At 40.1% G+C, this 24,762-nt stretch overlaps 1 protein-coding gene across 1 annotated transcript in view; it reads right to left on the reverse strand.

Annotated features, from left to right (window-relative positions):
* Window positions 1–24,762, reverse strand: part of tmeff2a (transmembrane protein with EGF-like and two follistatin-like domains 2a) — a 119,794-nt gene that overhangs the window by 14,211 nt on the left and 80,821 nt on the right. The window contains exon 5 of the mRNA XM_007552287.2: window positions 8,969–9,065. Within this exon, the coding sequence (XP_007552349.1) occupies window positions 8,969–9,065 (97 nt within the window). The remainder of the gene's footprint in view (window positions 1–8,968; window positions 9,066–24,762) is intronic.

Here is a 24,762-nt window from a genome sequence, read left to right on the forward strand (position 1 = left end):
CACACACACACACACACACACACACACACACACCTACACACACACACACACCTACACAGACACTTACACAGACACACACACACCTACACAGACACACACACACACACAGACACACACACCTACACACACACCGCAGGACGTCTGGAAAACCAGAAAGGTAAAATCATACAGCCTTTAAATTGAAAACATGTTTTCCAACAGCTCTGTGATCCAGTGCTGCTCAGACGGTTTTACAGAGTTGAGACCAGAAAGAGTCTTAATCCAGAGAAAAGGCGGCTGTAGACTGCTGACCAGTTATTAATAATAACAACAATAATAATAGCTTTTTAAATGAGCTCTCTAAGCTTATCAATCAATCAATCAATCAATCAATCAATCAATCAATCAAATTTTACTTGTATAGCACATTTCAGCAACAAGGCATTTAAAGTGCTTTACATAATTAAAATAAAAACGGCATGTGAAACAGAGATTTAAAAACAGGTAACAGTATGTAACCTTACCATGTAGAGACGGTTTTTTTGACAAATGAATTGCTGTGATGTTTATGTTCATGCTCTTATTTTGAAGTGTTTACAGAGAAGTTCATGTTTTCTGTCCTCACCCCCACCTCTCAATATTCTGAGATTGAAATCAGAAAAAGAAAGACATTAAGGTCAGATTTCTGAGGTAAAAATCCAAATTCTGATGAAAAATGTCAATATTCTGAGATTGAAATCAAATTACTTCTTTTCAGCGGTTCTAATCCTCGTCCATACAAATCAAAGCGACTAACGTCAAAGAAACAAATTTCTCCACAAATTAAAAATAGGTGACAAGACACAGCTTCATCATCATCATCATCATCATATGTATGTATTCATGCGCTTTAATCCCATCACAGAAGAGCCTTCCATCCTGAGAGCCTCCATACATTTTTAATCAGGCCTCTCACTGTCTCCACAATAGGCATGGTACCACCTGACTGCAGTGCGCCAACACACACACACACACATGCACACACACGCACGCACACCGACACACACACACACACACACACACACGCACACACACACACGCGCGCACGCGTGGTTGGGACACGAGTCGCCTGGTGATAATCCGTGTTTCAGCAGCACCTTCTTCGCTCCCATTCCTCTGCATGTTCGTGGATCGGTACGGAGAGGTGGGGGTGTTAAACGGGCGTTATCGGAGCGTGGATGTGTAGAAAAGCACCGTGTGTGTGTGTGTGAGTACAGTTCCTTAGCTGGATGTGTTGTATTGATTAGTTCCCTGTGATTTCCCTGCAATCAAAGCCTCCCTCCTCCCCTGACGGTCTGCAGACTCCCAGCTAAAAAAAGCAGCTTTACGTGCATTTCAGCCGCGTTTCACACGCCAACACACACCGAGCAGCGAAGCTGGCGTCTCCCACTAACCGCTCCGTGTTGTGTACAAATCCCCAGCAGCAAACCCAGTTGTAACTGAACACTGCATTGATTTTTTTTTATAATCCTCTGCCTCAAATTTCACTGTAATCCTGTGGAAAACTGAGCGAGAGAAAAGAGAGAGACGCAGCAAAACGGGAGGGAAAAGCAGGAGAAGGTGAATAGAAAATATCCGATAAACACCCACCGTGACATGCGGGTGAATGCTGCTGCTTGGCTGTGTGACGTTAGACTCTAGTAGTCCAGGGACTATTGATGGAAAACAGCATGGCAGAAAAAAGGAGCAGAACTGGTTCCATGCTAGAGAGTTATTAGAATCGGTTCGATTTGGACCAAAGCTGGAACGTTTGTTACATTTCCAGCTGCTGTGGTTCCCTCTCTCAGCACCAAGTCAAACAATCCAAACCCTTCGAGCAACCTGTTCCCCTCCTGGCCTGTGGGGGCGCTGCACCAAGAACCACTGAAGGAAACGACACAAAAACCTCTGAAGACACTGAGAGCAACGAAATTAAAACAAAAATGGCGTCAAGAGTTTAGCAGTTGTGGGATTTCTCTTTTGTCTTTGGTTTAAGACCATCAGCCATTTCTCCAGCTAATGCTAGGCTAATACATTTGTTTTGGTTGTATTTACCCAGAATGCCCTGCATTATAGTCCATTTCCTGCTTTTGGAGCGGTCTGGTCCGCTTGGCGTTCACATATGCATTCAAACCAAACCAGATTTAACTTCAACCAAACCGAGACCGAAGTTTGGAGATGGACCAGAGTTCAATCAGCATCCACACCTCTCGAAACGAACCGGACTTTATGGACAACTGGCTGCAGTTGGAATAAAATAATAATAAAGGTAAATTCTTGGCTCAATCAAATTGAACACCTTAATTAAATGAGATAAACCACAGCGTTCTCCCTCTTCAGGAGCTGAATATCTCATGTTGTGGTCTCAGTATCATCACTTCTCAGTTAGAAAATATTTTCTCTCTCGGTCTTACTGGAGGACCACCTCCATCATGTTCTGCAGTGTCGTCATCATACCTCCTGTTATCTGAAGCAGACACTGAATCACTGAAATCTGCTTTTTTAAAAACATCTGTGCATGGAGAAAATGTGGGAGCCTGGATTTTATTAAAGATAATTATTATCCCTCATCTCCCAGGAACCACTGTAATCAGCATAAGACCGAATTTTAATGCCATCAGGGACACACCGCTGTTTATTGCTGGTGGAAAAAAAACATAAAGCAGCAATTTTGTTGCAGTTCCTGCAGCATAATGAACACACAAAGCAAGTCGGCATGATTAGAGAAGTGCTGTCCAAACTTTTTGAACAGAGGGTCAAAATCCCCAAGTTGAAAGTATTTACAGGACCGAAGTTTCTTTTTTGCCCTAATGTCAAACATAAAATAATATTATGGTGAATTATTTCTAACTTACCTGAACAACAATTAAATAAGCATAATATTTTTTACATTTGCCGTACTCTTCATAGTTATTTAATTCTCTAGGCTAATTATTTTCCATTTTGTTGGCCTATAAAACTGTTTCATGTTATAAACCATTAAAATGAAACCTGGAGATGTTGGTATGAATTCAGCGCACCACAGCAAAGGGAAAAATAACAGAAAAAACACTGAAGAACGACTCAAAAACACTCGTATTCTTCTTTTTCTCGCTCTCTGAGTCGGCTACGCTACACGCAGACCTGTTGCCATAGCAACTGACAACAACGCCACTTTATGTTTCAGGATTCAGCAGCAAAAGACACTCAGACATTTGAACAGTTACAGTTTTATGTTTTCAGGTTTGATGTTTATTTTGTGATTATTAATAACTGATCACCGTGGCAGATTATTAGTTATTAGCTAATTTAGATTAGTTAATTTGAACACCTGCTCTACTGATGAGAGAGAGTTGGTGTGTGAGTCGTCTTTTTTATGTCTAACTGAACCGAAACGCACAGAGTTCCACAGCACATCTACATGTTAAGGTTGTCATAGTCAAGCTAGCATAGCTGATTTCCTTCCCTCTCCCTCGATATTTTTTTCTTGATCAAAACTTTTTCCTGTTTTTTTTCTTCTAGTTTTTGTAGTGGTGACCATTTGAAGCAAAGCACTGCATCCCTTTTTCTTTTATGCATCACATATAAGATTTGGTGTGTTATGTTGACAACTTGACAGCTAAAACCGATGCTAGCCATCGTCAGGGAGCAGCTTTTTGGATTTTGTGAGCTGCAACAGGTCTATGAAATATTTGTAAAATGAGAATTTCCTTCTAAAACTTTTGCTGAATTTTGTATAGTACATTGGTTTGTGTGACCAAGTTGAGCAAGTTGCTACAAAATGAAAATAAAAGCACAAAAAAAAGCTAATAAAAAATGAGTTGTGTTGTACTTCATGTTTTATGTTTAAGAAGAATTTTAAAGTTTTTAGAATGAAAACCTCATCCCAAAAAATTACAGAAAGTGTCAGAGGACCAAATTTGTACCATTCTAAAGTACAAATGATTCAAAGTGCCACTAATGGCCCTCGAGCCACACTTTGGGCACCCCTGGAGTAGAGTGAAACAAGTTTTAGAAATCCTGATCCTTTCCTTAAACGGTTCAGGAAGCTGCTGAGAAGTGGCAGAGGTTTAAATTTTGATTTCATTCCCAGTTTTTTTAATGCATCGTTTCAAACTGAGCAGGAAAACGTAGAAAATAAGCGATGGTTCAGAGCGGCGCTCAAAGACGGAGATCAATGTGAGACTGTTCAGGTTTCAGATGCGACACGACTTCAGGGTGAAGCTCAGAGGGAAAAACGATCAGATGTGTTTGTTTGTCTGCAGCGGTGGGGGGATATCTCCTTCTGAGGTGTCACTGCCAGGTGAGCGCCTCCAAATATAGAAATTCAATTTGTAGTAAGCAAAGTTTTATTGTAGCTGCAGTAAGAAATAAATGAATGTCTGGGGATGAGTGCTGTGCTCCAGCTGTGTTGATTTAAACATCATGTTTCTCCGTCTCTCCTCCGTGGATCTTCTTCTCTGTTTTTATTTTCTGCCTCACCTGAGGGCTGTCTGCGCAGAGAAGTTTGATTTCAGTTCGCTTCAGGTCTGCTCATCCTGAACCAATCAACAATCCACCTGACGCCAGAAACCAGCTGCCATTTCTTCTTTTATCTGGAGATTTTTTACACTTCCACCGGTGTTGCAGTTAATTAGCTTTCCAGGTCGACTGAGTCTAAACCTGCTTTTATTATCAGCAGGAAAACAGCCTGTTAGCCAACACATTAAACCAAACACTCAGCTCCACCTTCACACACAATGAGCCAGTAAGAACTGGACTGGAGTGAAAGCAATGGTATCAAAAAACTGAGAATTTATCAAAGAAGACAATTTTGGTGCTACTAGACTTTCCTAACAAGTCATCCACTTCCAGATGTAGCAATTTATTACAGTTTATTTTAAAAAGCAGTCAGAATAGCTAATGCTGCTGACTGAAAGTTAGCTGCGCTAGTTCTGCTAATGCTAAAGTGCTACACCAACATGGTGTTTAGTTGAAGCTAATGCTACACCACTAACTTCAGATTTAAATTATATCTGCCCTTGAAAGAACTGACATTATGCTCCTTTTCATTGTCTTCAGCTGCTGTTTTATTTTATTCCTGTTTTTCTCTTAAAATAGTTTTTGGTGGAAAAAAAATGAGAGGAACTGGAACTGCAGCATAAAAAGCCTAGACCTACTTCAAAATAAGAGCATGAATATAAACGGTAAATGGTTTAAAGATTTTTAACCAAAACTTAAACAGAGATGTTAAACTTTATTCAACTGAAAGCTCACAAAACAGTCAAATCTGCTGACCAACAACTCATGGAGAAGAAGGGCCCTAACAGAGACAAACAGCTAGCTCTGAATGCTAAAACACACAACAAATCTCCCATTGAATATTGCTTGGATCATTTTCTGACAAACACTCATTAGGAGTTATAAAAACACAAACAGCAGCCCCAGAAATCGCTGCAAAGAAAAGCAGACTTGACAGCCGGTTTCATCCTCCATCCTGGCATTTTTATTTTAAATCCACTTAACATCCAGAGAAAAGTCTTGGACACATCTGTGGGTCTGATCCTCAGGAGGTCCAGCAGCCGCTTCCAGACCGCCAAGCAACCTCCTTTAATTCCATCAACATTGATGGCCGCTATTGATGGGTTTGAAAGCATAGATTTTTGTGGGTAATTACAGTTTTACACCACAAATGGATCTAAATGGGATTTTGTGACACTCTATTGATCCCTCTGGGGCAAATTAGTGTTTTTTTGCCCGCCGCTCGCCTCCAGAGAATAGGAGCTATAGAAGGGCGGAGTGCAGATAAAGGCTGTGAAGCGTTCTGCCAAATGAGGTTCACTCAGCGCTGCGGTATCTTCACCACAACACTCAGGACATTTTTCTTTATCTGAATCCATGAAGCAAGAGACGGAAAAATATTCATTTTCTGGTGAATCACAAATGATGACGAATGGAATCAATAATACTTTGGGGAGAGAATGGGCTGAAATGACAATTTTCTCCTGACCAGGCATAACCTTTTATTATAGCAGGCAAACACGGGTTATTTCATGCTGTCAAAATGGATAAACATAAGAATTAGGTTTAAAAATAAGGTCTTCTAAAGTGGGGCTCCATTGTGGTGCAGCTGCAATAAGGTGTTTGAATGTTGCCTGAGTGACATTCTCTCCCAGCATTACACAGTTCAAAAGGTTAACAGGTCTCTATAAACTGTCCTTTCTCACAAAATGGTGAAAGCGTGTCAAAATTTGTACAGAAACATGAAGATACAACCCTAAATAATCTATTTTATCTAAATAACCTGCTCCTTTCCAGGCTGCAGAGTGATCCACTTCACCACGTTAGAACATTTTAGTAGTTTGACAGCAGAGATACAATTATCTATCGATGCAGAAGCTTTTTACTCTCAAATTGATTAAAATAGATTTGTTGAGACAGAAAATGTTATCACAATATGAATGAACAATCGTTCTAAACAAGGTCTCAAGGTAGTTAGCAGGTTAGCTAATGCTAGTGCTAAAAATGTAACTGAATGTGTTCCTTAAAACAAAAATGGGAAAATCAACGCCAAGTTGTTCGGTTATGTCCTCAAGGAGCTAAAACCTAGCACACAGTGCTAACATTAACATGCCATTCTTACAGCTCACCCTCAAGACAGACGCCAGCAGCCATTATGCACTATATCAAAGTAAAAACAATGGCATCAATCTGATGGGGTTCGCCATGCTAAGCCTATAACACGAAGCAAAAACATTAGATCCACTAAAAGCCCTAGACTGTGATGATAATCAGCGTACGCTAAACCCTAAAGGACTAAATTCTTCTGTTAGCTTAATTTGTTTGCTTGTTGTAGAGAGGAAGTGGAACTGCTGCACCCGCTTCAAAATAAGAGCATAAATATAAATGTCAAGCTACTTGAAGAATTCTTGGCAATCAATCACCAACTTTATTTAACTAAAATCTACAAAACAGCCAAGTTAATTAGCGCTTCAGAATTTATCTAGAAATAAGCTATGGGAAGCTACATGTGCTAAATGTTTTCAAAGTTAGCAAAAATGCTAAAGTGCTCTAGCAACATGATTTTTAGCTGAAGCTAATGTTAATGAAGAAACAGTTAAAGGCCAAATTTTCAACAGCAATGTTTAGAAACACACTCAACTAAGTTAGCACTTTAGAACTTATCTGGAAATAAAGATTTATGGGAAGCTAGCTGTGCTAGATGTTTTCAAAGTTAGCAAAAATGCTAAAGTGCTCTATCAACATGATTTTTAGCTGAAGCTAATGTTAATGAAGAAACAGTTAAAGGCCAAATTTTCAACACCAATGTTTAGAAACACACTCAACTAAGTTAGCACTTTAGAACTTATCTGAAAATAAAGATTTATGGGAAGCTAGCTGCGCTAGATGTTTTCAAAGTTAGAAAAAATGCTAGGATGCTACAGGATGGCTAGCATATCTTTTATTGGTGGAATGGATATATCTGAGCCGTTGCTGAGCAGGTAGCACTGCAGTTTGAGCTCCCAGTTCCTCTTTAAAAACGGCTGCAGCTGGAAGCCGTGTAATCATTCCACTGTGTCAAAGGAACATTTCAAATAAATCATTAAAATAAAGGAATCAGACATTCTTGGCCATGATGAGTGGATGCATATTTCTGACCAGAGCAGATTAAAGCACAGCCTGGATTTCCAAGCAGGGATTGCAGATAGCACTCTGGAAGTTAATTACTCTCTTTGGAAAAACCATTTAAGCAGAACAAAAAGCTAAAACACCCCTTTGAAACTAATAATTGCCCATTCAGGCACCAACAAAATGCTGCATTCCTCCTTTAAAAGTTGCTTTAAGAACTAAACTGTTTATTAATGTGGGCTGTTTGTGTAAAAATAAGACGGTTTTTGATTACAGCCACCTCTCTCCAATCACGGTGTGATTAACTGACAGCGTGTTTGATTAAAACCAGCTGCCGCCTGATTGGACTAACCTGTCATTTTAATCAAAACAGCCTCGCGCTGCAGCCGCCGCTGGCTGCCGTTTCAGGGAAATCACCCACCGACGGGTCGCAATTACCTCCCTGATTATCCACCACAAACCTTCCCATCCACACACCTTGGGGCTTCTAAAGATTAAACACTCGTAGTTTCGCTTTTACACAAGGAGACGCTGAAATATTCATGTCTGTTATAATATTTATGTCAAATTTGATTTTCTAAATGCTACTGACTTGCTCTCCTATGTGTAAATGTCTTCATTTCAGGTAAGATCGAGGCTCCATTTTCTTCAGTGTTTCAGTTTTACGTGCGCAAACCGTCAACTCCGTCCTGCAGTGATTGGATAAATTTCCCGCCGGGAATTCGGAAAGTGCCATTAAATCAATTTCTGGGTTTTAGAGGCGTATTACGGAGCATTTGCAAAAATGGGTGGCATCGGGAGGAGTGCGGCTGTTTAGTATTAGCAACGCGGCTCAAAATGCATCATGAAGCCATTCCTTGGCATTATGGTTATTGCACACTGGGGTACATTATCTCTCCATTACATCAAGCCGTTTGATGGAGTCATACTCTCAGGGCGCTCCTAATTTCCAGCTGGGATTTCTTTGCTGATTCCAGTAGTTTCCTACACAACAAAGCTGGAGAACCTGCAGGAAATGGTTAAACCTTCAACAAATGTTATTTCATCACTGAACTAGTTTCTCCCGTGCGACTCCAAGACATTTTTTTTTTTTTGCTCTGACATTGCCAAGTCCTGTAAGGAGAGTAATTGGATTTCCAGCATAAGCGAAAATCTCCTTTCTCTCCCGGCCCTGCTCTGGTAATTGAGGTTAAATGAAATGGTCAGCCATGCAATAAAAACCCTCGGCGGGTGTTCAGCGGCGGCTCTGTGCAGGAGACAGAGCAGCGGCGCTTCCAGTTCTTTGAGGCGGACGGCTATATTTGGACCGATTTGATTGAACGTGTTTTTGAAAAGAGTCAGAAGCCGGGTCGGGCGGTTTGGAGGAGGGAGAGTTCGGACTGACCAAACATCCTCGGCGTCCACGTCGCACTCCGCTCCGAACTGGCAGATGTCGCAGGTGGACGTCTCCTTCTGGCCGGTCTCGGCTGAACCTTCACCTCCTGAAACACAAAACAAGAGCATGTGTGACGGTTTCCACCAGAGACGTCCGCCATGTTGTGAGTGGCAAGGTCCTTGGCTAAACCAGACCCGGCTCCCGGGAAACTTAGCAGTAAAAGGACATTTAATGCAGGGTGTACAAACTTTTTCCATGTGGGCCAAAATTCTCCTGATATTTATTGTAGATCAAAAACATGACTGGGATTTTTATCATGCTGTATTAAAAACCGTCATAAATAGAAAAAAAGCAGCAAATTTCTGTCAAAAACTCAAACTTTGTGATTAATCTCAGAAATGTTCTAGTAAAATTTCCAAAAGAAAATTTAAAACTTTGTTGGGAGAAAATTTCTGATATTAATCTAAAAACTTGTAACCCTGATTACAAATTAAAAGTCTCCATCTGCATCTATGGGACACATTTTTATTATATTTACCAAATAAAATAAAATAATCAACTTGGAGGTCAAGTTAAAACATTTATTTTCAACAAATCTTTTAATGAGTCTGGGAACGCCATGTGGGGATGAAAGCATCAAACTTCATGTTTTAATGAATCTGAATTGGCTTTTTTACAGATCGGTAATCGGCGATCGGCCAGAAAACTGCAATCAGTTCATCCTTAAATAAAATGAATCATAAAGTCTGTAAAAAAAGACAGGACCAGTTTTGACAGAGAAAACAGCAAAACGATGAATCATGAAAATGGAAGTTATTGATCTTGTCTTAATTGATCATGAGATTAATTAACTGATTTATTGTGACAGGCCAACCTACCAACAGAACTGAAATGTTCCTATTTAGACTCTTTAGTTTCTACCAACATTGATTTCCACCTTTCGGTGGTTTGTTGCATTTACATCCAGACACATCCCACTTGAAGCATCTCCTTCATCTCTCCTCCTCCTCACCTGGCTCTCATCTAACACTCTCAAATCCCAGCTGATCTTCCCCGAGTCCCTCTTTTATTTCATCGCGCTGCGAGTGCGGCGGCGGCCGTCGGGCTTATTGCGGCTTAGGGGCCCCGGCGGCTCGCCTCCTGAGTGGCCGACGGGAAGAAGAAAAGGAGGAATAAAAGCAATCTGGCCAATCTCAAATTGCATTCTCCCTCCGCAGCGGAGTCCTCTCCTCTTCTCTATTAAACAAGCTCTATTTTTAACTCTCTGGGACCCAGGAGAGCAACGTGGAAAGACAAGAGGAAGAGGTGGAAGTTGGCATCATTTCCTCGTGTCATATCTTTAATCTCTCTAACCAGCGCCACCGCGCAGCGCTCCCCTGTGTCGCGTCTTTCATTCTCCCCCCTGAAAATGTTATTTTTTGTGATCCCTTGTGACGCGCTGGACTGAAAGAGCGCCATTAGCGCAGCGTAACCTTGTTTTCTGCTCACAGGGTTGAGTTCAGCCTGATTTTAGAGTCAAAGTCAGGAGAGTTTACTTTCTGCCGTGAGAGATGAGCGACTCTGTTGCCGTCGAGTCGCAGACTGATCAGCTGATTTCTTTTTTCTGTCTGCCATGACGCCGAGGCAGAGCGTCCTCTGCGAGCCGGACGCCTGCAGTCATGCAGAAAGATTTACGTTGAGTATTCACAGCTTCACCTTTCAGGTCACAGAACTGCCAAGATGACCGGGTGTGAAGCCGAGGCCGACCACTGGAGCATGAAAGCCAAATCCTCTGAGTTCACAGAAAAAATTAATGTTTTCTGAAAACACTGATTTCTAAACTTTTGGGTTAATTTTACCGTTTTCAGTCAGAATTACTCAAGAAATCATCCAACTGCAACCCGTCTGACAGGAAGTAGATTTAACCTTCCCAGGAGCCACTAATTATCCAAAATTACTGATTACAACTCACCCAAAATATGCTTTCTGCATATGTGTTAAAATTTCACCATGTCGTGACAGTTTGATATGAGACAGACAATCTGTGAATCTGATCAAAAATAACCAATCAGAGGCAGGAGGCGGGGCTTAACGCAGTCAATCAACCTCATATACTTGCTGCTAAATGTGCTGATGGCAAAGAAACAAATTACCGTTACAGAAAGAATGTTTACCCCGTATCATCAGTGGCTATGCTAACTAGTCTTAGCATTCATGACCAGCTATGCTAGTTGTAGCATAGCTGAGAGCTACACGGAGGGTGATTAACAGCGTTAAGACCTGCCTCCTGGCTCTCACTGGTTTATTCTAGTTTGCACTGGGAGAAAGAGCAAGATTTTTTTTCCATAGATTTTCTCACAACATGGTGACAGTTTCAATAAATATGTAAAAAAAAAAACAGTATCTATTTTAAAGTCACATACTGCAGCTTTAAGGTCAGTGTTCAGGGTTCAGCAAAAACTGATACTGAGCATAACTGGAAGGCCAATTACCAAAAACACTTTTAGGAAAATATTCTGTTGAGACAAAATGAAAGTTTCTGGAAGGTTTACTTTTTGTTTGTTTGGTATAAAACTAGCAGCATTTAGCAGCAGTGAGATAACGAGGTGGTACTGTAATGACCTGGGCTAGGATGCTATCCAAGAGAAGTAAGACGATGTTTGTCCACCAAAAGGCAACGCTGCAGATTTTCCTTCATGAGGAAGTCAGCCAGGACCAAGAATCTACAGCCAATGAGGCAAATCCTGAAAAACCAGATGGGAAAAAGAAAATCCAGGCCATCAAGACTCTCTTGGTGTAATATTCAGGCCAAAAAATATTCAACCACTTAAATTAAGAGAAGGAAGCTCCTCCACTGCTCTGAAACGGAGCGCTAAGCAGACGGAGGGAGGAGATTACTAGAGAGACAATCTGCTACACGAGTCTGGAGCTCAGAGAGAAAATAGAGACGTTGTGCAAAGTCAAGGCTAAAACAAAAATAAAAACAGATTACTCCTGTAATTTTACAGGCTGCAGAAAGTGCCTCAGCGGCGTATAAACCACCTGAAAGCAGCTTTTTATTTCTATTTTCCAGCATGTCTTCCTGTGATGTCGTACCAAACCTTACATAAGCCAAGGTCTATAATCTATGCTGATCTTTCACCGTTTTAAGAGTCTCCCCTGACATTTCAGGCCCGAGCAGGTGGCAGCTGCCCTGGGAACGTGGGTGGAAGCGACGGGTTGAACGGCGGTTCTGCTGACAGTTTCTAGGTTCCCCTGAACCCGACCGGCTCTGCTGATCTAGTAGCAGTTTGTTATTCCCTGATATCTTTAGGTTCTGGCTCCACCAGTGACTGTCTGAATTAGCCAAGACAACTTCAGGTAACCCACAGGTGATTCCTTTCTCCATATCTAGCTATATAAACAGTGGTGGACACGGCTACCTAAAAGGTTAGCTACGCTAAACCTAAAGCGCTAATCAGAAACATTAGCTCTGCTAAAACGGAAGCGCTACACCAGTATTTAAGAAAAACTAATGCTGCCACCAACACTGTATTTAGCCGTAGCTAATGCAAAAGTCACTTACACATATTATTTTTGTCTCTGTTCACCTAATCATAGCCTTAGTGTCTCATTTATTGACATCACAACAAAAGCAGCAGCTAAAAGCAGCAGCAGTAGCTAATTTCTAAATAGCTGCAGGTTAAAGTCTGACTTTAAGCTTTTCTCTGGTCCATGCTGCAGTGACTGAATGGTCATTAATCTAAACCAGACCAAAATAACTCAATCACTGAACAGTTATGGATAATAACGGCTTGAAAGTTTAAAATTTAGGTTTACAAATCAATTATTTTACAAAGAGAAGTGCCTACTGAAAGACACTTGGTTATCTATTTGGTTATCATAAATCCTTAGCAGAAAGGAAAGGATTGTGTCTTTTTCTTTTAACACAAGTCCACGACTATTTCATTACAAAAAAGATCAATAAATTATTTAAAATAGATAAAAATCACATATATTCCTATCAGCAGCTATGATGAAGGGTTTATGCCTTAACTTGATAATTTGATATTTTCTAGAGTTCAGAAAAACGAAGTTGCAGACAAATTTAATGGAATAAAGAAAAACTTAAGTTGCTTGTTTCTAAGCTCTAACTTTATGTCGTCCTGTTGCTCCTTATGTTCATTTTATTTATTCCAGCATGCAAAGAAAAGCACTTTATTTGCTGAGGCATGGACAAGTAATTAAGCTAGTTGAGTTTAAGCTGAGATTGCTTAGAAAATGATCTCATTAGGCTTTATTGTTAAGAATTAGAGCAGTTTATTGCACCAAACAAATAGATTGAGCCATTAAAAGCTCTTTCTTTTGTTTATAAGCTGTAAACACGTTTAATCAAAGGCAGCAGATCGAGGTCCAGGAATCAGGTTGGGACTTTAGAACTGAGGGAGTTTCCATGATAAAATATTGATATTACATTTAAAAAATAAAGTATTTCCTGTTAAAATCGAACTAGTTTAGTTGTCCAGGCAGGTTTCAACCTGTTTCCTCTGACACTTTTTCTGCTTTTCACACGCCTCTGCCTTTTCTACTCTGCCAGGATCCGCTCTGGATGAAGGCGAGTGTGTGAGCTGCAAACAAGAGAAGAAGAGCGGAAGTACGGAGGACTGACCATGCCAAAACTGGAAAGTTCTTATTTTTTGCAACTTTAATAACGTGACTACAAAAACACAAAATCTGACCAAATAAATTTGGTCTAGTTTCTAGTGCAAATACGTTAGTTTACTTGAAATAAGACAAAACTAACTAATAAGTAACTTTTCAGAAATATATAGAAATTAGTTTTAAGTCAATAATTCTTTAATATTTATGAAAAAGTTGGACTTCCACTGGCAGATTTTGACATGTTTTAACAGAGCTTTTTGAAAAGTTACTTATACGAAGTTAGTTTTGACTTATTTTAAGTGAACTAACAAGATTGCAGTGGAAACTAAACCAAAATTACTTGGATAAGATCCTACAAAAACCAACAAAGTCTCAATTTCCTGTTCTTTCTACTCTCTCCATTCCACACACACACACACACACACACACACACACACCCCCACACACACACACACACATTTGCGTGGCTATCTTTGTGGGGACTTTCCATTGACTTCCATTCATTTCTACAGCCTAAACCTGACCTTTACCCTTTTCCTAACCCTAACCAACCAAAACTCAATTCATACCTTAGCCCTAACTCTGACCCCTGACCCAAAAACAGGGTTTCCCCTTGTGGGGACCAGGCTCCGGTCCCCACAAGGAGGAATTGGTCCCCACAACGTAGTATATGTCAGGGAAATCGTCCCCACAAGGTATTGCAAACAAACGCACACACACACACACACACACTCTCAGCTGTCCATTCTCTGCTCTGCAGGCGGCTGGGGACAGCAGTGTTTGCTTCTCCTCCACCCTGACGCTCTCCCTTGTTTCTGTGTCTGCTAATCCCGGGATCAGGAGACATGGCCGGGTAATGACGGAAATGGTCCGCCCCCCTGCCGGCTGCTACATCACCCCGCATCGATCCGACGGCCGGACCCGAGCCGTCTCCTTGTTTTCTATCGTTTTGTTTTAAAGCGATGCGGCTAACGGACGCTTCGGATTGACTAACGAGACGAGAAGAGATTAGAGAGGAAGTGTGAGGAAGAGGGCAGATGAGATGCGCTAAGAAACTGAGGTGGAACATCTTTAATCCTCCTAACTGGAGTTAGACGCTTGGCCTGGGCACACAAATTTTACTGGGCGACTAAATATTATTATTGCAATAAACGATAATATCGTCGTTTTGAGACCACTGTTGACTGAAATCATAAAAACTGTGAAATAGTACAAGTACCAACACTCAAAGATCAACAAATACAAAGTTCTCTTGAGACGTCACTTCAGTGAACTTTGTAACTGACAGCCATCTTGGTAGGCGGTTGCTATGGCAACAATAAACAGCTACAAGCTTAGAACTCGCTAGAGCTCCAATATATAAACAATATGAGAACATTACAGCTATTAGTCAGAATCTCTGAGTCCTCTACCCAACTCCATGCAATGCTAAGATAAATGTCAGTGATATTTACTGCCAAGCTGGCAAAATCAGCTTAGCTAATGTAGCTCAGACTAGTGGGAACCATTGTGTTAATTTCTAACAAACATTTAACTGGAACTGGAAAACAATTTAAATATCCAGAATACATACACAAATAAAATGAATTATGAATGTGTAAACAGCTTTGACCTTCAAAAATGATTAATTATTAGGCTCAGACTGGAAAACTAGGCAAAATTAAACGTTAGGATTTTTCTGAAAAGAAAAATAAAGTGTCAAAATGTTTGCAGCATTTTTTTTGGTTTTAATTAAATTAAAAAGGCAGAATTAATCTCTTTACACAACAAAAACGAACACAAATGCGACTGGAAATGATCAACCTCTTTTTAATTTATCATGCAATTAATTGGGTTATTATTATCTATTAAATGCTCAACTCTACTTAGTTCAACTCTAAAGCAGCTTTAAAAGGGAGATTTTAAAAATAAAATGAACCAAACAAAAAAAATACTAGATTTGTAGTTTTACAAATAACGTTCGAGTTATTTAAAAAATAAACTGAGGGAAATGGTTTTTAATACCTTGTGGAACCAGCAGTATTTTATATTTATGAAGCAGAATAGCAGTAAAAATTGACCTAGTTGTTGATTTATTACATTGTTTTGAGTCACATATTAATTACATACTTTTGGATTAATAGAAATGGGTAAAATTGAGAGAGAAAAAAAGTGGAAAAAAAAAGTAATTTTGAAAATAAAGCGGACTTTATGAAGCGCTAAGCCTGTTATGCAACAGAGATAAACAGTTAGCTTAACAGTGACGTTTCTTAGAAACACGTTTGCAGAATCTAAAAGTGACTTTCTCTTTGTATTTCTGCAACTGCAAAGTTTCTAATAAATTTCCTCCAGCCCTTTTCCCATTTTGGTTCCATCTATAAATGTATGCAGGTTGCAGTCACAGAGCCTGAGGATAAGCAGCATTTTTACTCTGCCTGAATCATCCACTGTAAGCTTTACTCAGCCGGATCGCTGAGGTCAGAACCTGAATGGAGGAAATCAAGGAGTAAAAAACTGTTTTTAATTTCTGCTGCATAAAAACTCCATAAAATGAAAGTAAACAGAAGCAGATTGAGTTTGGACAGATAGATGTTAGAAAACGGAGCTGAAGGCCTGGAGGGTCGTACAGGAAGCAGTAATCACTGAGGATCTGCGATTTTCCCCCAAAAGTTTATTTCAAACAGAATCAAACAGGAACAAAACAAAACGGAGAGAACAAGGTATAAACATATGGGGCAATATTTAAAGGATTATAGAACATCTCAATTATGTCAAAATTAAATTAATACAGATACAATCTGAATGGCTGGTTTTAAAGAGAAACTATAGACTCCTATATTTAACTGAAGAAAATCTGGAAATAATCTAAAAAAAATGTTTCCATTGCCGTTTCGAAAAACAAATTTAACCTGGTGCAAAAACTTCTTATCAAAACAAGTGAGTTTTCTAAACTCAGGTGTTTCCTTTGGAAATACTGAATTTACTTCAGTATTTCCAAATTACACAATTTTATGGTGAATGGAAATGCAGCTAGCAACACACGGCTACTAGTTAGTGATTTAGCACTTAGCATCCACTAATAGTGGAGCTAATTTTTGTTTAGCTCTTTAGCTGGCTTTGAAAATGTTTAGCACTCTCAGTCAAAAATTAACTTACTTGGCTGTTTTGCAAACATTTGTTTTGAATTTTTTTTCATCGATTGTTAATAATTCATCCAGTCGCTAGCCGTTACTATTCAGGCTCTTATTTTGAAGTGATGCGGTAAAACCTACTGAAGTTTTCTGACCGAAGCTCTACTGTGATCAAATTAGGCCAAATCAGCAACAATTAGCAAAACTCAACTGAAACTATGAGAGGCCTAAAGAATCAACCCTGTTAAGGGCAACATGCTACGTTGTAGCATTTGTGTAAACAGCAACAGATGTTGTTTACACATACTGAAATATGAAGTTTTTAATTCATCTATTTGGTAGAAACTATAAATATTAGCTTGACTATAAATGCAGCAGAATTAGCCAAAATGATGTTTTTCATCTTTGTTAATGAGTAAATAAATTGCTTATTGTTTTTAGCTGGAATATGAGAATCCAGCTAAAAACAGAGGAAGGTTAAAAACAAAACAAGGTTAAAATGAATAATCAATATCAATAAATACAATCAGTACAAACAGTAAATACAAAGTAGACAAAATACTATAAAAAGTATTTGAAGTATGGTTGAAATGCATTAGATTTCACTAAATACTTTGCTGTTTTAGTGCGTTAGCATTAGCTTCCACCAAATACTATGCTAATACTACTGCTTTGTTTTGCTGGTGGCTTTATTATTGTCGCTTGTATCTCAATATTCATTTAACAAATCAAAAGCTGCAGCGGACACAGCCAGTCAGGGATCCGTTTTGTGATGCATGAGTTGAAAATGAGGAAAATTAAAAGATGCTGAAGGTTTTCTTCAGATTCCAGAACCTTAAAGCGAACCCAAACAACAATTTTCCTGAAGAAGGTGTTCATCAGAACCTGTCAGGACCGGAGGGGGGAGTGAGGCGGCCATAATGAGTTCTCCGAATGAACAACCGGGTTTCACGGCTGAGATGGGAGATGCTGCTGCCGCTGCTGCAGGGATGATTCACCTGTCACTGTTTTATGGATGCTGAAAAAGCTCCCATGACATCTTGGCGAGTGTTTACCTGCCGATATATAGGGAGGGGGTTGGAGGCTGTGCAGCCTTAAAAAGCCATCCCAGCAGAACAGATTGTGGTGGAGCGCTGGCGTGGCTGTAATGACTTAAAAACAAGCAGCTCCGTCTCAATCCGTTCCAGATTTCTCCGTCCCTAGGCAACCTGACGGCGGAGGAGAATGGGGGACGGACTGCGGTGTCCAGATGTGCCAAGCTGATATAGATCCACTGAAACCGGCCCAAGGCTGTGCCAGCTGCCAAAAACCGCCTCCGGCTGACCACACACGGCTGAGTCTGCCTCTTCTTTGCTAACAGTGGGCTATTATGCTTCCCTGAACAGCTTAGGATAAATCTACAGTCCACACAAAACATGTTCACTACATTTTTTTTATGTGAAATCATGAAATTTTAGCCGTTTTAGGGCGTCCTGTCACTTTAAATCCAAATAAGCTGCTGGCCACGCCTTCAACTCTGCAAACAGATGTGCAATTATACGACCCTACCTCTTTGAAAAGCGTTATTAGAGCCTTCTGCACAACCAACAGGAATGTAGCAAGTGGTTTCTGGATGGTAAGTCAACAAGAAATTCAATAACGTCTAAAACAGTAAAGATCATTACTATTCTTCTTCTTCTTCTTCTTCTTCTTCTGCTTCTAAGCACTATGAATTGCCTTGTTGCTGAAAATGTGCATATAAATAAAATTACCTTACCTTACCTTCTTCTTCTTATTATTATTATGAACAAAACAGTTTTACAGCACAAACAGCAGTAAAACCAGCTGACCAAATGTGCTGGAGTTCTGCTGTGGTTGCTAGGAAACGTGATTTCATTAGGAAGATTTTGGAAAATACCAGAAAGTATTAATTTATTACTACAAAATGTCGGGGTGTTTTTTTTAAGCACTTAACGTTTTAAGAAGCATCAGAAACACAAATGGAAGAATAAACGATATGCAAAATGTAAATTTAGTTCAATATGTTCCCTCTAATTCAGAGAATTGACTTTAAAATACTACTGTTTGTAAATCAGTGAATGGATTAGCAAAAAAAACACATTAAAGATCTGCTGCTGCATAAGCAAATCTGGAACAAACGTCCGGAAAACTGTAAAACAGCCGAAACACTGAGTTAATTTAAATTAAGGCTAAAAACCACCTGGTTACAGCTGATCTGATCTGTAGTGATCTAAGTGGAATATTGCCATATTTGATGACGTCATTTGTCAAAATGTTTGATTGTTTATTGATATTGTTGCCAGGCTCCTCTTGAAAAGGAAATTTTAGATCTGAGCTGTTTTAAAAAAATCTGGTTATTATTATTAACAGTCGGTGACTGTATGATGATTTTACGATGTAAAGCACTTTGTTGCTGAAATGTTGCTCTACAAATAAACTTGACTGTAACCTTTCTGTCCTTTAAAGCCATTATTCTCCCAGCATAATAACTCGTATCGTACAGTGGGACACATCTGTGAAATCACAGAGTTTAAGACAAAAGCAAACGCACAAACACACACTCTCGCACACGGTGGAGAGATTTAGGGTGCGCTGGCAACCGGATGATGAATGAAGCCCACACACGGCTGGAAAACAGAGCAGGACCGCGCCGACCTTGGCTGCAAACACGCAGGGGAGCGACGGAGCGGCGCGGTGAGGGATGAGACGAGGCGCAGTGACGCTGCCCACCGAACCACACGTAGTTCCGCAGCTTTCACTCATTTGTTTGACTGTTCTGCTTGTTTTGCTACATTAGCCCGTCCAGAGGCTCCGATTCGACACCCGGGAAGTGGTGGACGGCGGGCCGCTGAGGCCGCTGATGAACGAGGGAGTCGCAGTCTCAGCACCACCTCTGCGCCCTTCCTGAAGGTGCTCCGCTGTTGTTTAAATGCACTACTTTTGGTCATGTGTGGCTAATAAATTACTGCGTATAAATATAGTTCCAGGAGCAAACTGAGTTATTCCTCCTGGCAGGTGTGATAAATCTAACCGGAGCCGCCGCTGTGTTCCAGTAAAAGGACATGTGATCCATGAAAGGCGATACAGGAAGTGATGAACATGAGCCGCGGCGCTGATAATGGCCCAGAATCCGTCCCGCAGCGTCCGGCGCGCTGAACTCTGACTCATCCGAGATGTAATCTGTCCGCCGTGCGGCGAGCTCCATTACGACCGGACGGCGCTGACAATTAAACCACGACGGCCATCGATCAAAACGCCGCTGTCAACGCCGCCCCCCAGTGGCCGAACGGGGCCGGAGACGAGACGACAGCCAAACGATCCATAAACATAATGGACATCAATATTGAAAAGATGACAGATGAGGCTGCCAGCAGAGGCTGGGATTCAATTTCTATTCTTCTTTTTTCCTGCAGGAGGCCGGATCGCTTTTCACAAAGTCATTTATCAGCCGACAGGCCGACGGCGAGAAGCCGAGCCGCAACATGTGAGCCGACGGCTGACGCAAACGACAAAATGAATCAGGCGCGCAACAATAATGACTGAGATATAAGTAATGATGGTATCCAGAGCGCAGCGGGCTCCCTGCGTGTGAGAGCGCCACAGCGCCAGAACATCAGAGCCACCGAAGGCTCCGACTTAACCCACAGCGCCACGACGGCTTATAATCTGAAGGTTTATAATCCAGGATGTAATCTGACCCCTGGCTGACCCGGCAACCTGCAGCCCAACTGATCAGACCTTCATGTTCTGCTTAAGCTGCTAATCATTTTATATGATTTCAGGTTTATATGCACAGTGGAGCAGTGGGTAGAGCTGTTGCCTTGCAGCAAGAAGGTTCTGGGTTTGATTCCTGGCCCGGTCTTTCTGCGTGGAGTTTGCATGTTCTCCCTGTGCATGGTGGGTTTTCTCCTGGTACTCCGGTTTCCTCCCACAGTCCAAAAACATGTCAGGTTAATTGGCCTCTCCAAATTGTCCCTAGGTGTGTGTGTGTGCATGGTTGTTTGTCCTGTGTGTCTCTGTGTGACAGACTGCTGACCTGTCCAGGCGACCCTGGACATAATCTTCGAATCGAAGATTAAAAAAATCTCAAGTAGGATGTTACGCAATATAACAGATTATATAATATATAAAAATATATTAGAAAAATTATTTAAAATTGTAAAAACAAAAAAATGTAAAAAATACAAAATTAAAATAGAATTACTACAAATATGAAAAACAAATGTAATGATAAATTATAAATAACTCAAAAATCTCAAGCAAAAAAAATGCAGTAATAAAATAAAATAACTACTATAAATTATAATGATAATAATACTTAGAGAAAATATGAAAAGATCTTAAAAGCAAAATAAAATTACCACAAATATATAACAATTATTTTAATGTTCATAATAATAATTCCCTGTTTTGATCGTCATTGTAGCATTAGCATTAGTGTTAGCATTAGCATGTGACCAGGTCCTGTTCTGCGTGCAGCATCAGTCCTGATGCCGCCGCTGCACCAACTCTAAATCCTTCCTGGACGTCTCTGACTTGGCGGCGCCGTAACTCAGGCCGCGTCGTCAGCAGCCTGGATTTACGGCCCATCGGCCTCCATGTTTTAACGCGCTCCAGTCAGAAGTGACGGCCGTCAAGGAAGGATATGATTCAAACGCTGACGCGTCCTGTCAGGATATTTACTGATCCGCATCACTGTGATGAAGGCCAAAATTATCGTTTTATTCCATCAGCTTTCTTAATTTTAACATCAGAAAACAAATTAAGTCAGCAAATACTGACGTTTCTGTGTTAAAAAATGTAAAGGTAACGTAATAAATACAGGAAGTGGACTACAGCACAAGGCATTCTGGGTAAATACAAGGAAACATTAGCTAGACTACTCGTGGAAGTCTTCCCACCACTGTGGATAACGAAACCAAACACATTCAAACTGGCTTTGTAACGGATGAAGCTAATATTACACTTCTAGCCTCCAAAAAATGTATTCATTCAGGAGAAGCTAACTGAGCTAAACATTTTCAAAGTTAACAAAAATGCTGAAATGCTGAATCAACACAGTATTTAGCGTAAGCTAATGCTAAAGCACTAAACCAACATGTTATTTAGCATATGCTAAAAAAGCATAAAATTCAACCTTGTGCCAATGACACATTTGTTTTATCAATGTCCAACTTTATTAAACTGAATGTTTATAAAACGGCCAAGTAAATTATCGCTGTAGAATTTACCTGGAAAATTTTATTTGGTGGAAGCTAAGTGAGCTAAATGTTAGCAAAAGTGCTAAATGAAAAACTAGCTCTGCATTTAGCGTATTAGTGGGAACATTTATAATTTCTCAGAAGTTTTTAATGACTTTATCAGGCCATTATTATTATTATTATTATGTCTCATATTTTTACTCAAATTACCAGTGCAACATTCTTTTCATTTCAAATGAAGCTTCAGTATTTTTCATACCATTTCTTTTCTTTAACTGTTCTTCTTTATTTTCCAATAGATCACATCCAGTCATGTTGTGTATCACTGACTTAGCCTGCTGCCCACAAAATCGGTCTAAAAATAGAAAAATACTAATAATCTCAGCAGGCGGTTTGAGATCCTTCAGTCTGTGCAGAGAACTTGGTTTTTCATATTTCCAGCACAGACTCACTCAGCAGAGGGCAGTTTGGGGTGAGCTTCAATAAGTTCATCATCTTCATGCGAATTCTTTAAAAACATTGCGTTTGGTATCTACCGGCTGTGTGATCGGCCTTTCTGCAGGCGCCTCTCTGGCTCTTTTTGTGCCGTTTCCATCCTGAAATGTGCAGAAGTTCCCCTGCAGCGATCAGACTGGACATCCAGCAGAAACAAACCGTTTCCCGTCTGATTTTACTAATGCATTACGACAAAACAGCACCATCCACCCAAAACATTCACTGCCGGTTAGGATGTGAAATTTTAAACAACGCTAAATCATTAATGTTCCTCCTTGCTGCCTAATTTTAAGTCTAATTAATTTTATATAAATGTGGCGGCTCGCCGAGCTGCTGGAATATTTGTCCAGCGTTTTTCTCCAATTCGTCTATTTGCCCTTGTCCACACAGTGGCCGAAGATTTTGAATTTCCCATCCATATCTGACATCGGCATGCTTGTTGGAAATTCAATTAATTTCCCTCTCAACCGGTGGCAGCGGCGAGCCCTCGCTAACCTTGTCATATTTACTCTCAGAGCTCCAACACAATGCAGAGAAAGCAGCAATGAGCTGGCAGCCGGTTACAAACACCCTCTCGTTTTTCTCTCCCCATCTTTTTCTATTCACTCTGGTGGAAAATTGTGTTGCACTCTTGTTTTTTCTGAGTGGTCCTTGTGCAGAGAAACACTCTCGTCTCGCGTGGCTTGTTTAGGCCACCTATGTGGAGCTGAAATGGACCGGAAAAAAAGGAAACTGGTCATAAAATCAAGGATTAAAACACAGTTGGATCATTTAAATATTCATGCTGGTTGCATTGTGGCTCATCTTGATATCTGAAATAACATCTTTTACCAAAAATAACATTAAATCTGTTCATTATCTTATTTTTACACTTTATAAATTAGAGTTTCCAGCCCTGCATGACCCAGAAAAACAACTTAATGGCCAAAAGTTTAAGCTATGTGTCTGGACTGATTGTGTCGATTGACACAAAAACACATTTTCAGAACCAAACCGGTCTCCAGAGCTTAGATTTTTTTGGACTATTTTACACTAAAAGTAGAATATTTATAACCTAATTTGTGATTTGTTAAATATTTGTTTGTATTAACAAACAAATATTTGTTAATATTTCTGATCCATTTATTTGATCAGAAATCAAATAAATGTTTCACAAACCCCAAACTAGGTTTTAAATATTCTGGTTTTCTTGCAGAATAATCTAGTCCAGATGATGAAGAATTTTAAGCGTCAAAGTTTTTAAACTGCTTGAAAAATGCTCCATATTATACACTATGTCTATGTTATGCATTGGATTGCAATAAACTGTCGAGATAACATGTCAATGCATCTGATGTACCATTTTTCTTGATCAAAATTCCTTAAAAGTCGCTGACCAGCCTAGGAATGCTAGCTGTTAGCTTATCCAATGACATCACTAGCCTATATGTAGTAATGGACACCAGAGGAAGTAGAAAATCTAGCTTAGTTATGCTGGTTGTTTCCCTATCTAGTGCTGTTGCTAGCCTGTCTATGGTAATGGACAGAAGATAAAAAAGGAAATTCAGGCTAGGCATGCTAGTCATTAGCATATCTAATTCTATTGCTAGCCTAGCTGTACTAAACAGCAAAGAAAGTAGTAAATCTTGCCAATGTATGCTAGCTATCAGCAATCATATCAGTAGCTAGCTTCAGAATTGATATAGCCTCCTGCTACAAGGAAGTAGTCACCGCTGGGTGCTCTATAGCCTTAATTTTGGCACTAATATTGCACCATAGAGCATTGTGTTTAACAAAAACCTATCTGAAGCAAACCAACCAACAGTAAAAATAATCTCAGCCTCAAGTCGTTCCTCAGAACAAACGGCTGGTAAACCAACATCAACGAGAGGGAAGCTAGGACTAACGGCTGCTTCTGGAAGCCAGCGCTACGTTTGTCCAGCAGTGTAATTATTCACAGTAAATTATTGTAGTTATTACTTGCAGCTCAAACAACCTTTGTCCTGCTAATGAATAGAAAATGATCACAACATTCGATAATATAAAAGTCATTCGTGTCCCTTTGTCCAGCACGCCTGGCGACTCTTCCTCTGAACTCTGGGTGAAGCAAAGTTTCATTTCTTTTCAGAAATATTTGCCCCAAAGCATTATCTGAACGAAGTTAAAAAACAAGCAGTAAAATGCTTTTTGTTTTCGCTGCCTGTGTGTGTGTGTGTGTTTGCCTACAGGGAAGAACAAAGACACACACAGAGAGAAAAGACATTTAAATCTAAAACAGAGTTTGTAGTAATTATCCAGTTTCAGTAAATGCTTTGATGGGGATTATGACTGAGCCATGCTGGTAAATTTACTGTGACATTCCCATTAATTTAAATGACGGTTCACTAAAACGTTCTAG

The sequence above is a fragment of the Poecilia formosa genome, unplaced genomic scaffold (genome assembly GCF_000485575.1).
Source record: "Poecilia formosa unplaced genomic scaffold, Poecilia_formosa-5.1.2 Scaffold47, whole genome shotgun sequence".
Taxonomy (NCBI): Eukaryota; Metazoa; Chordata; class Actinopteri; order Cyprinodontiformes; family Poeciliidae; genus Poecilia; species Poecilia formosa.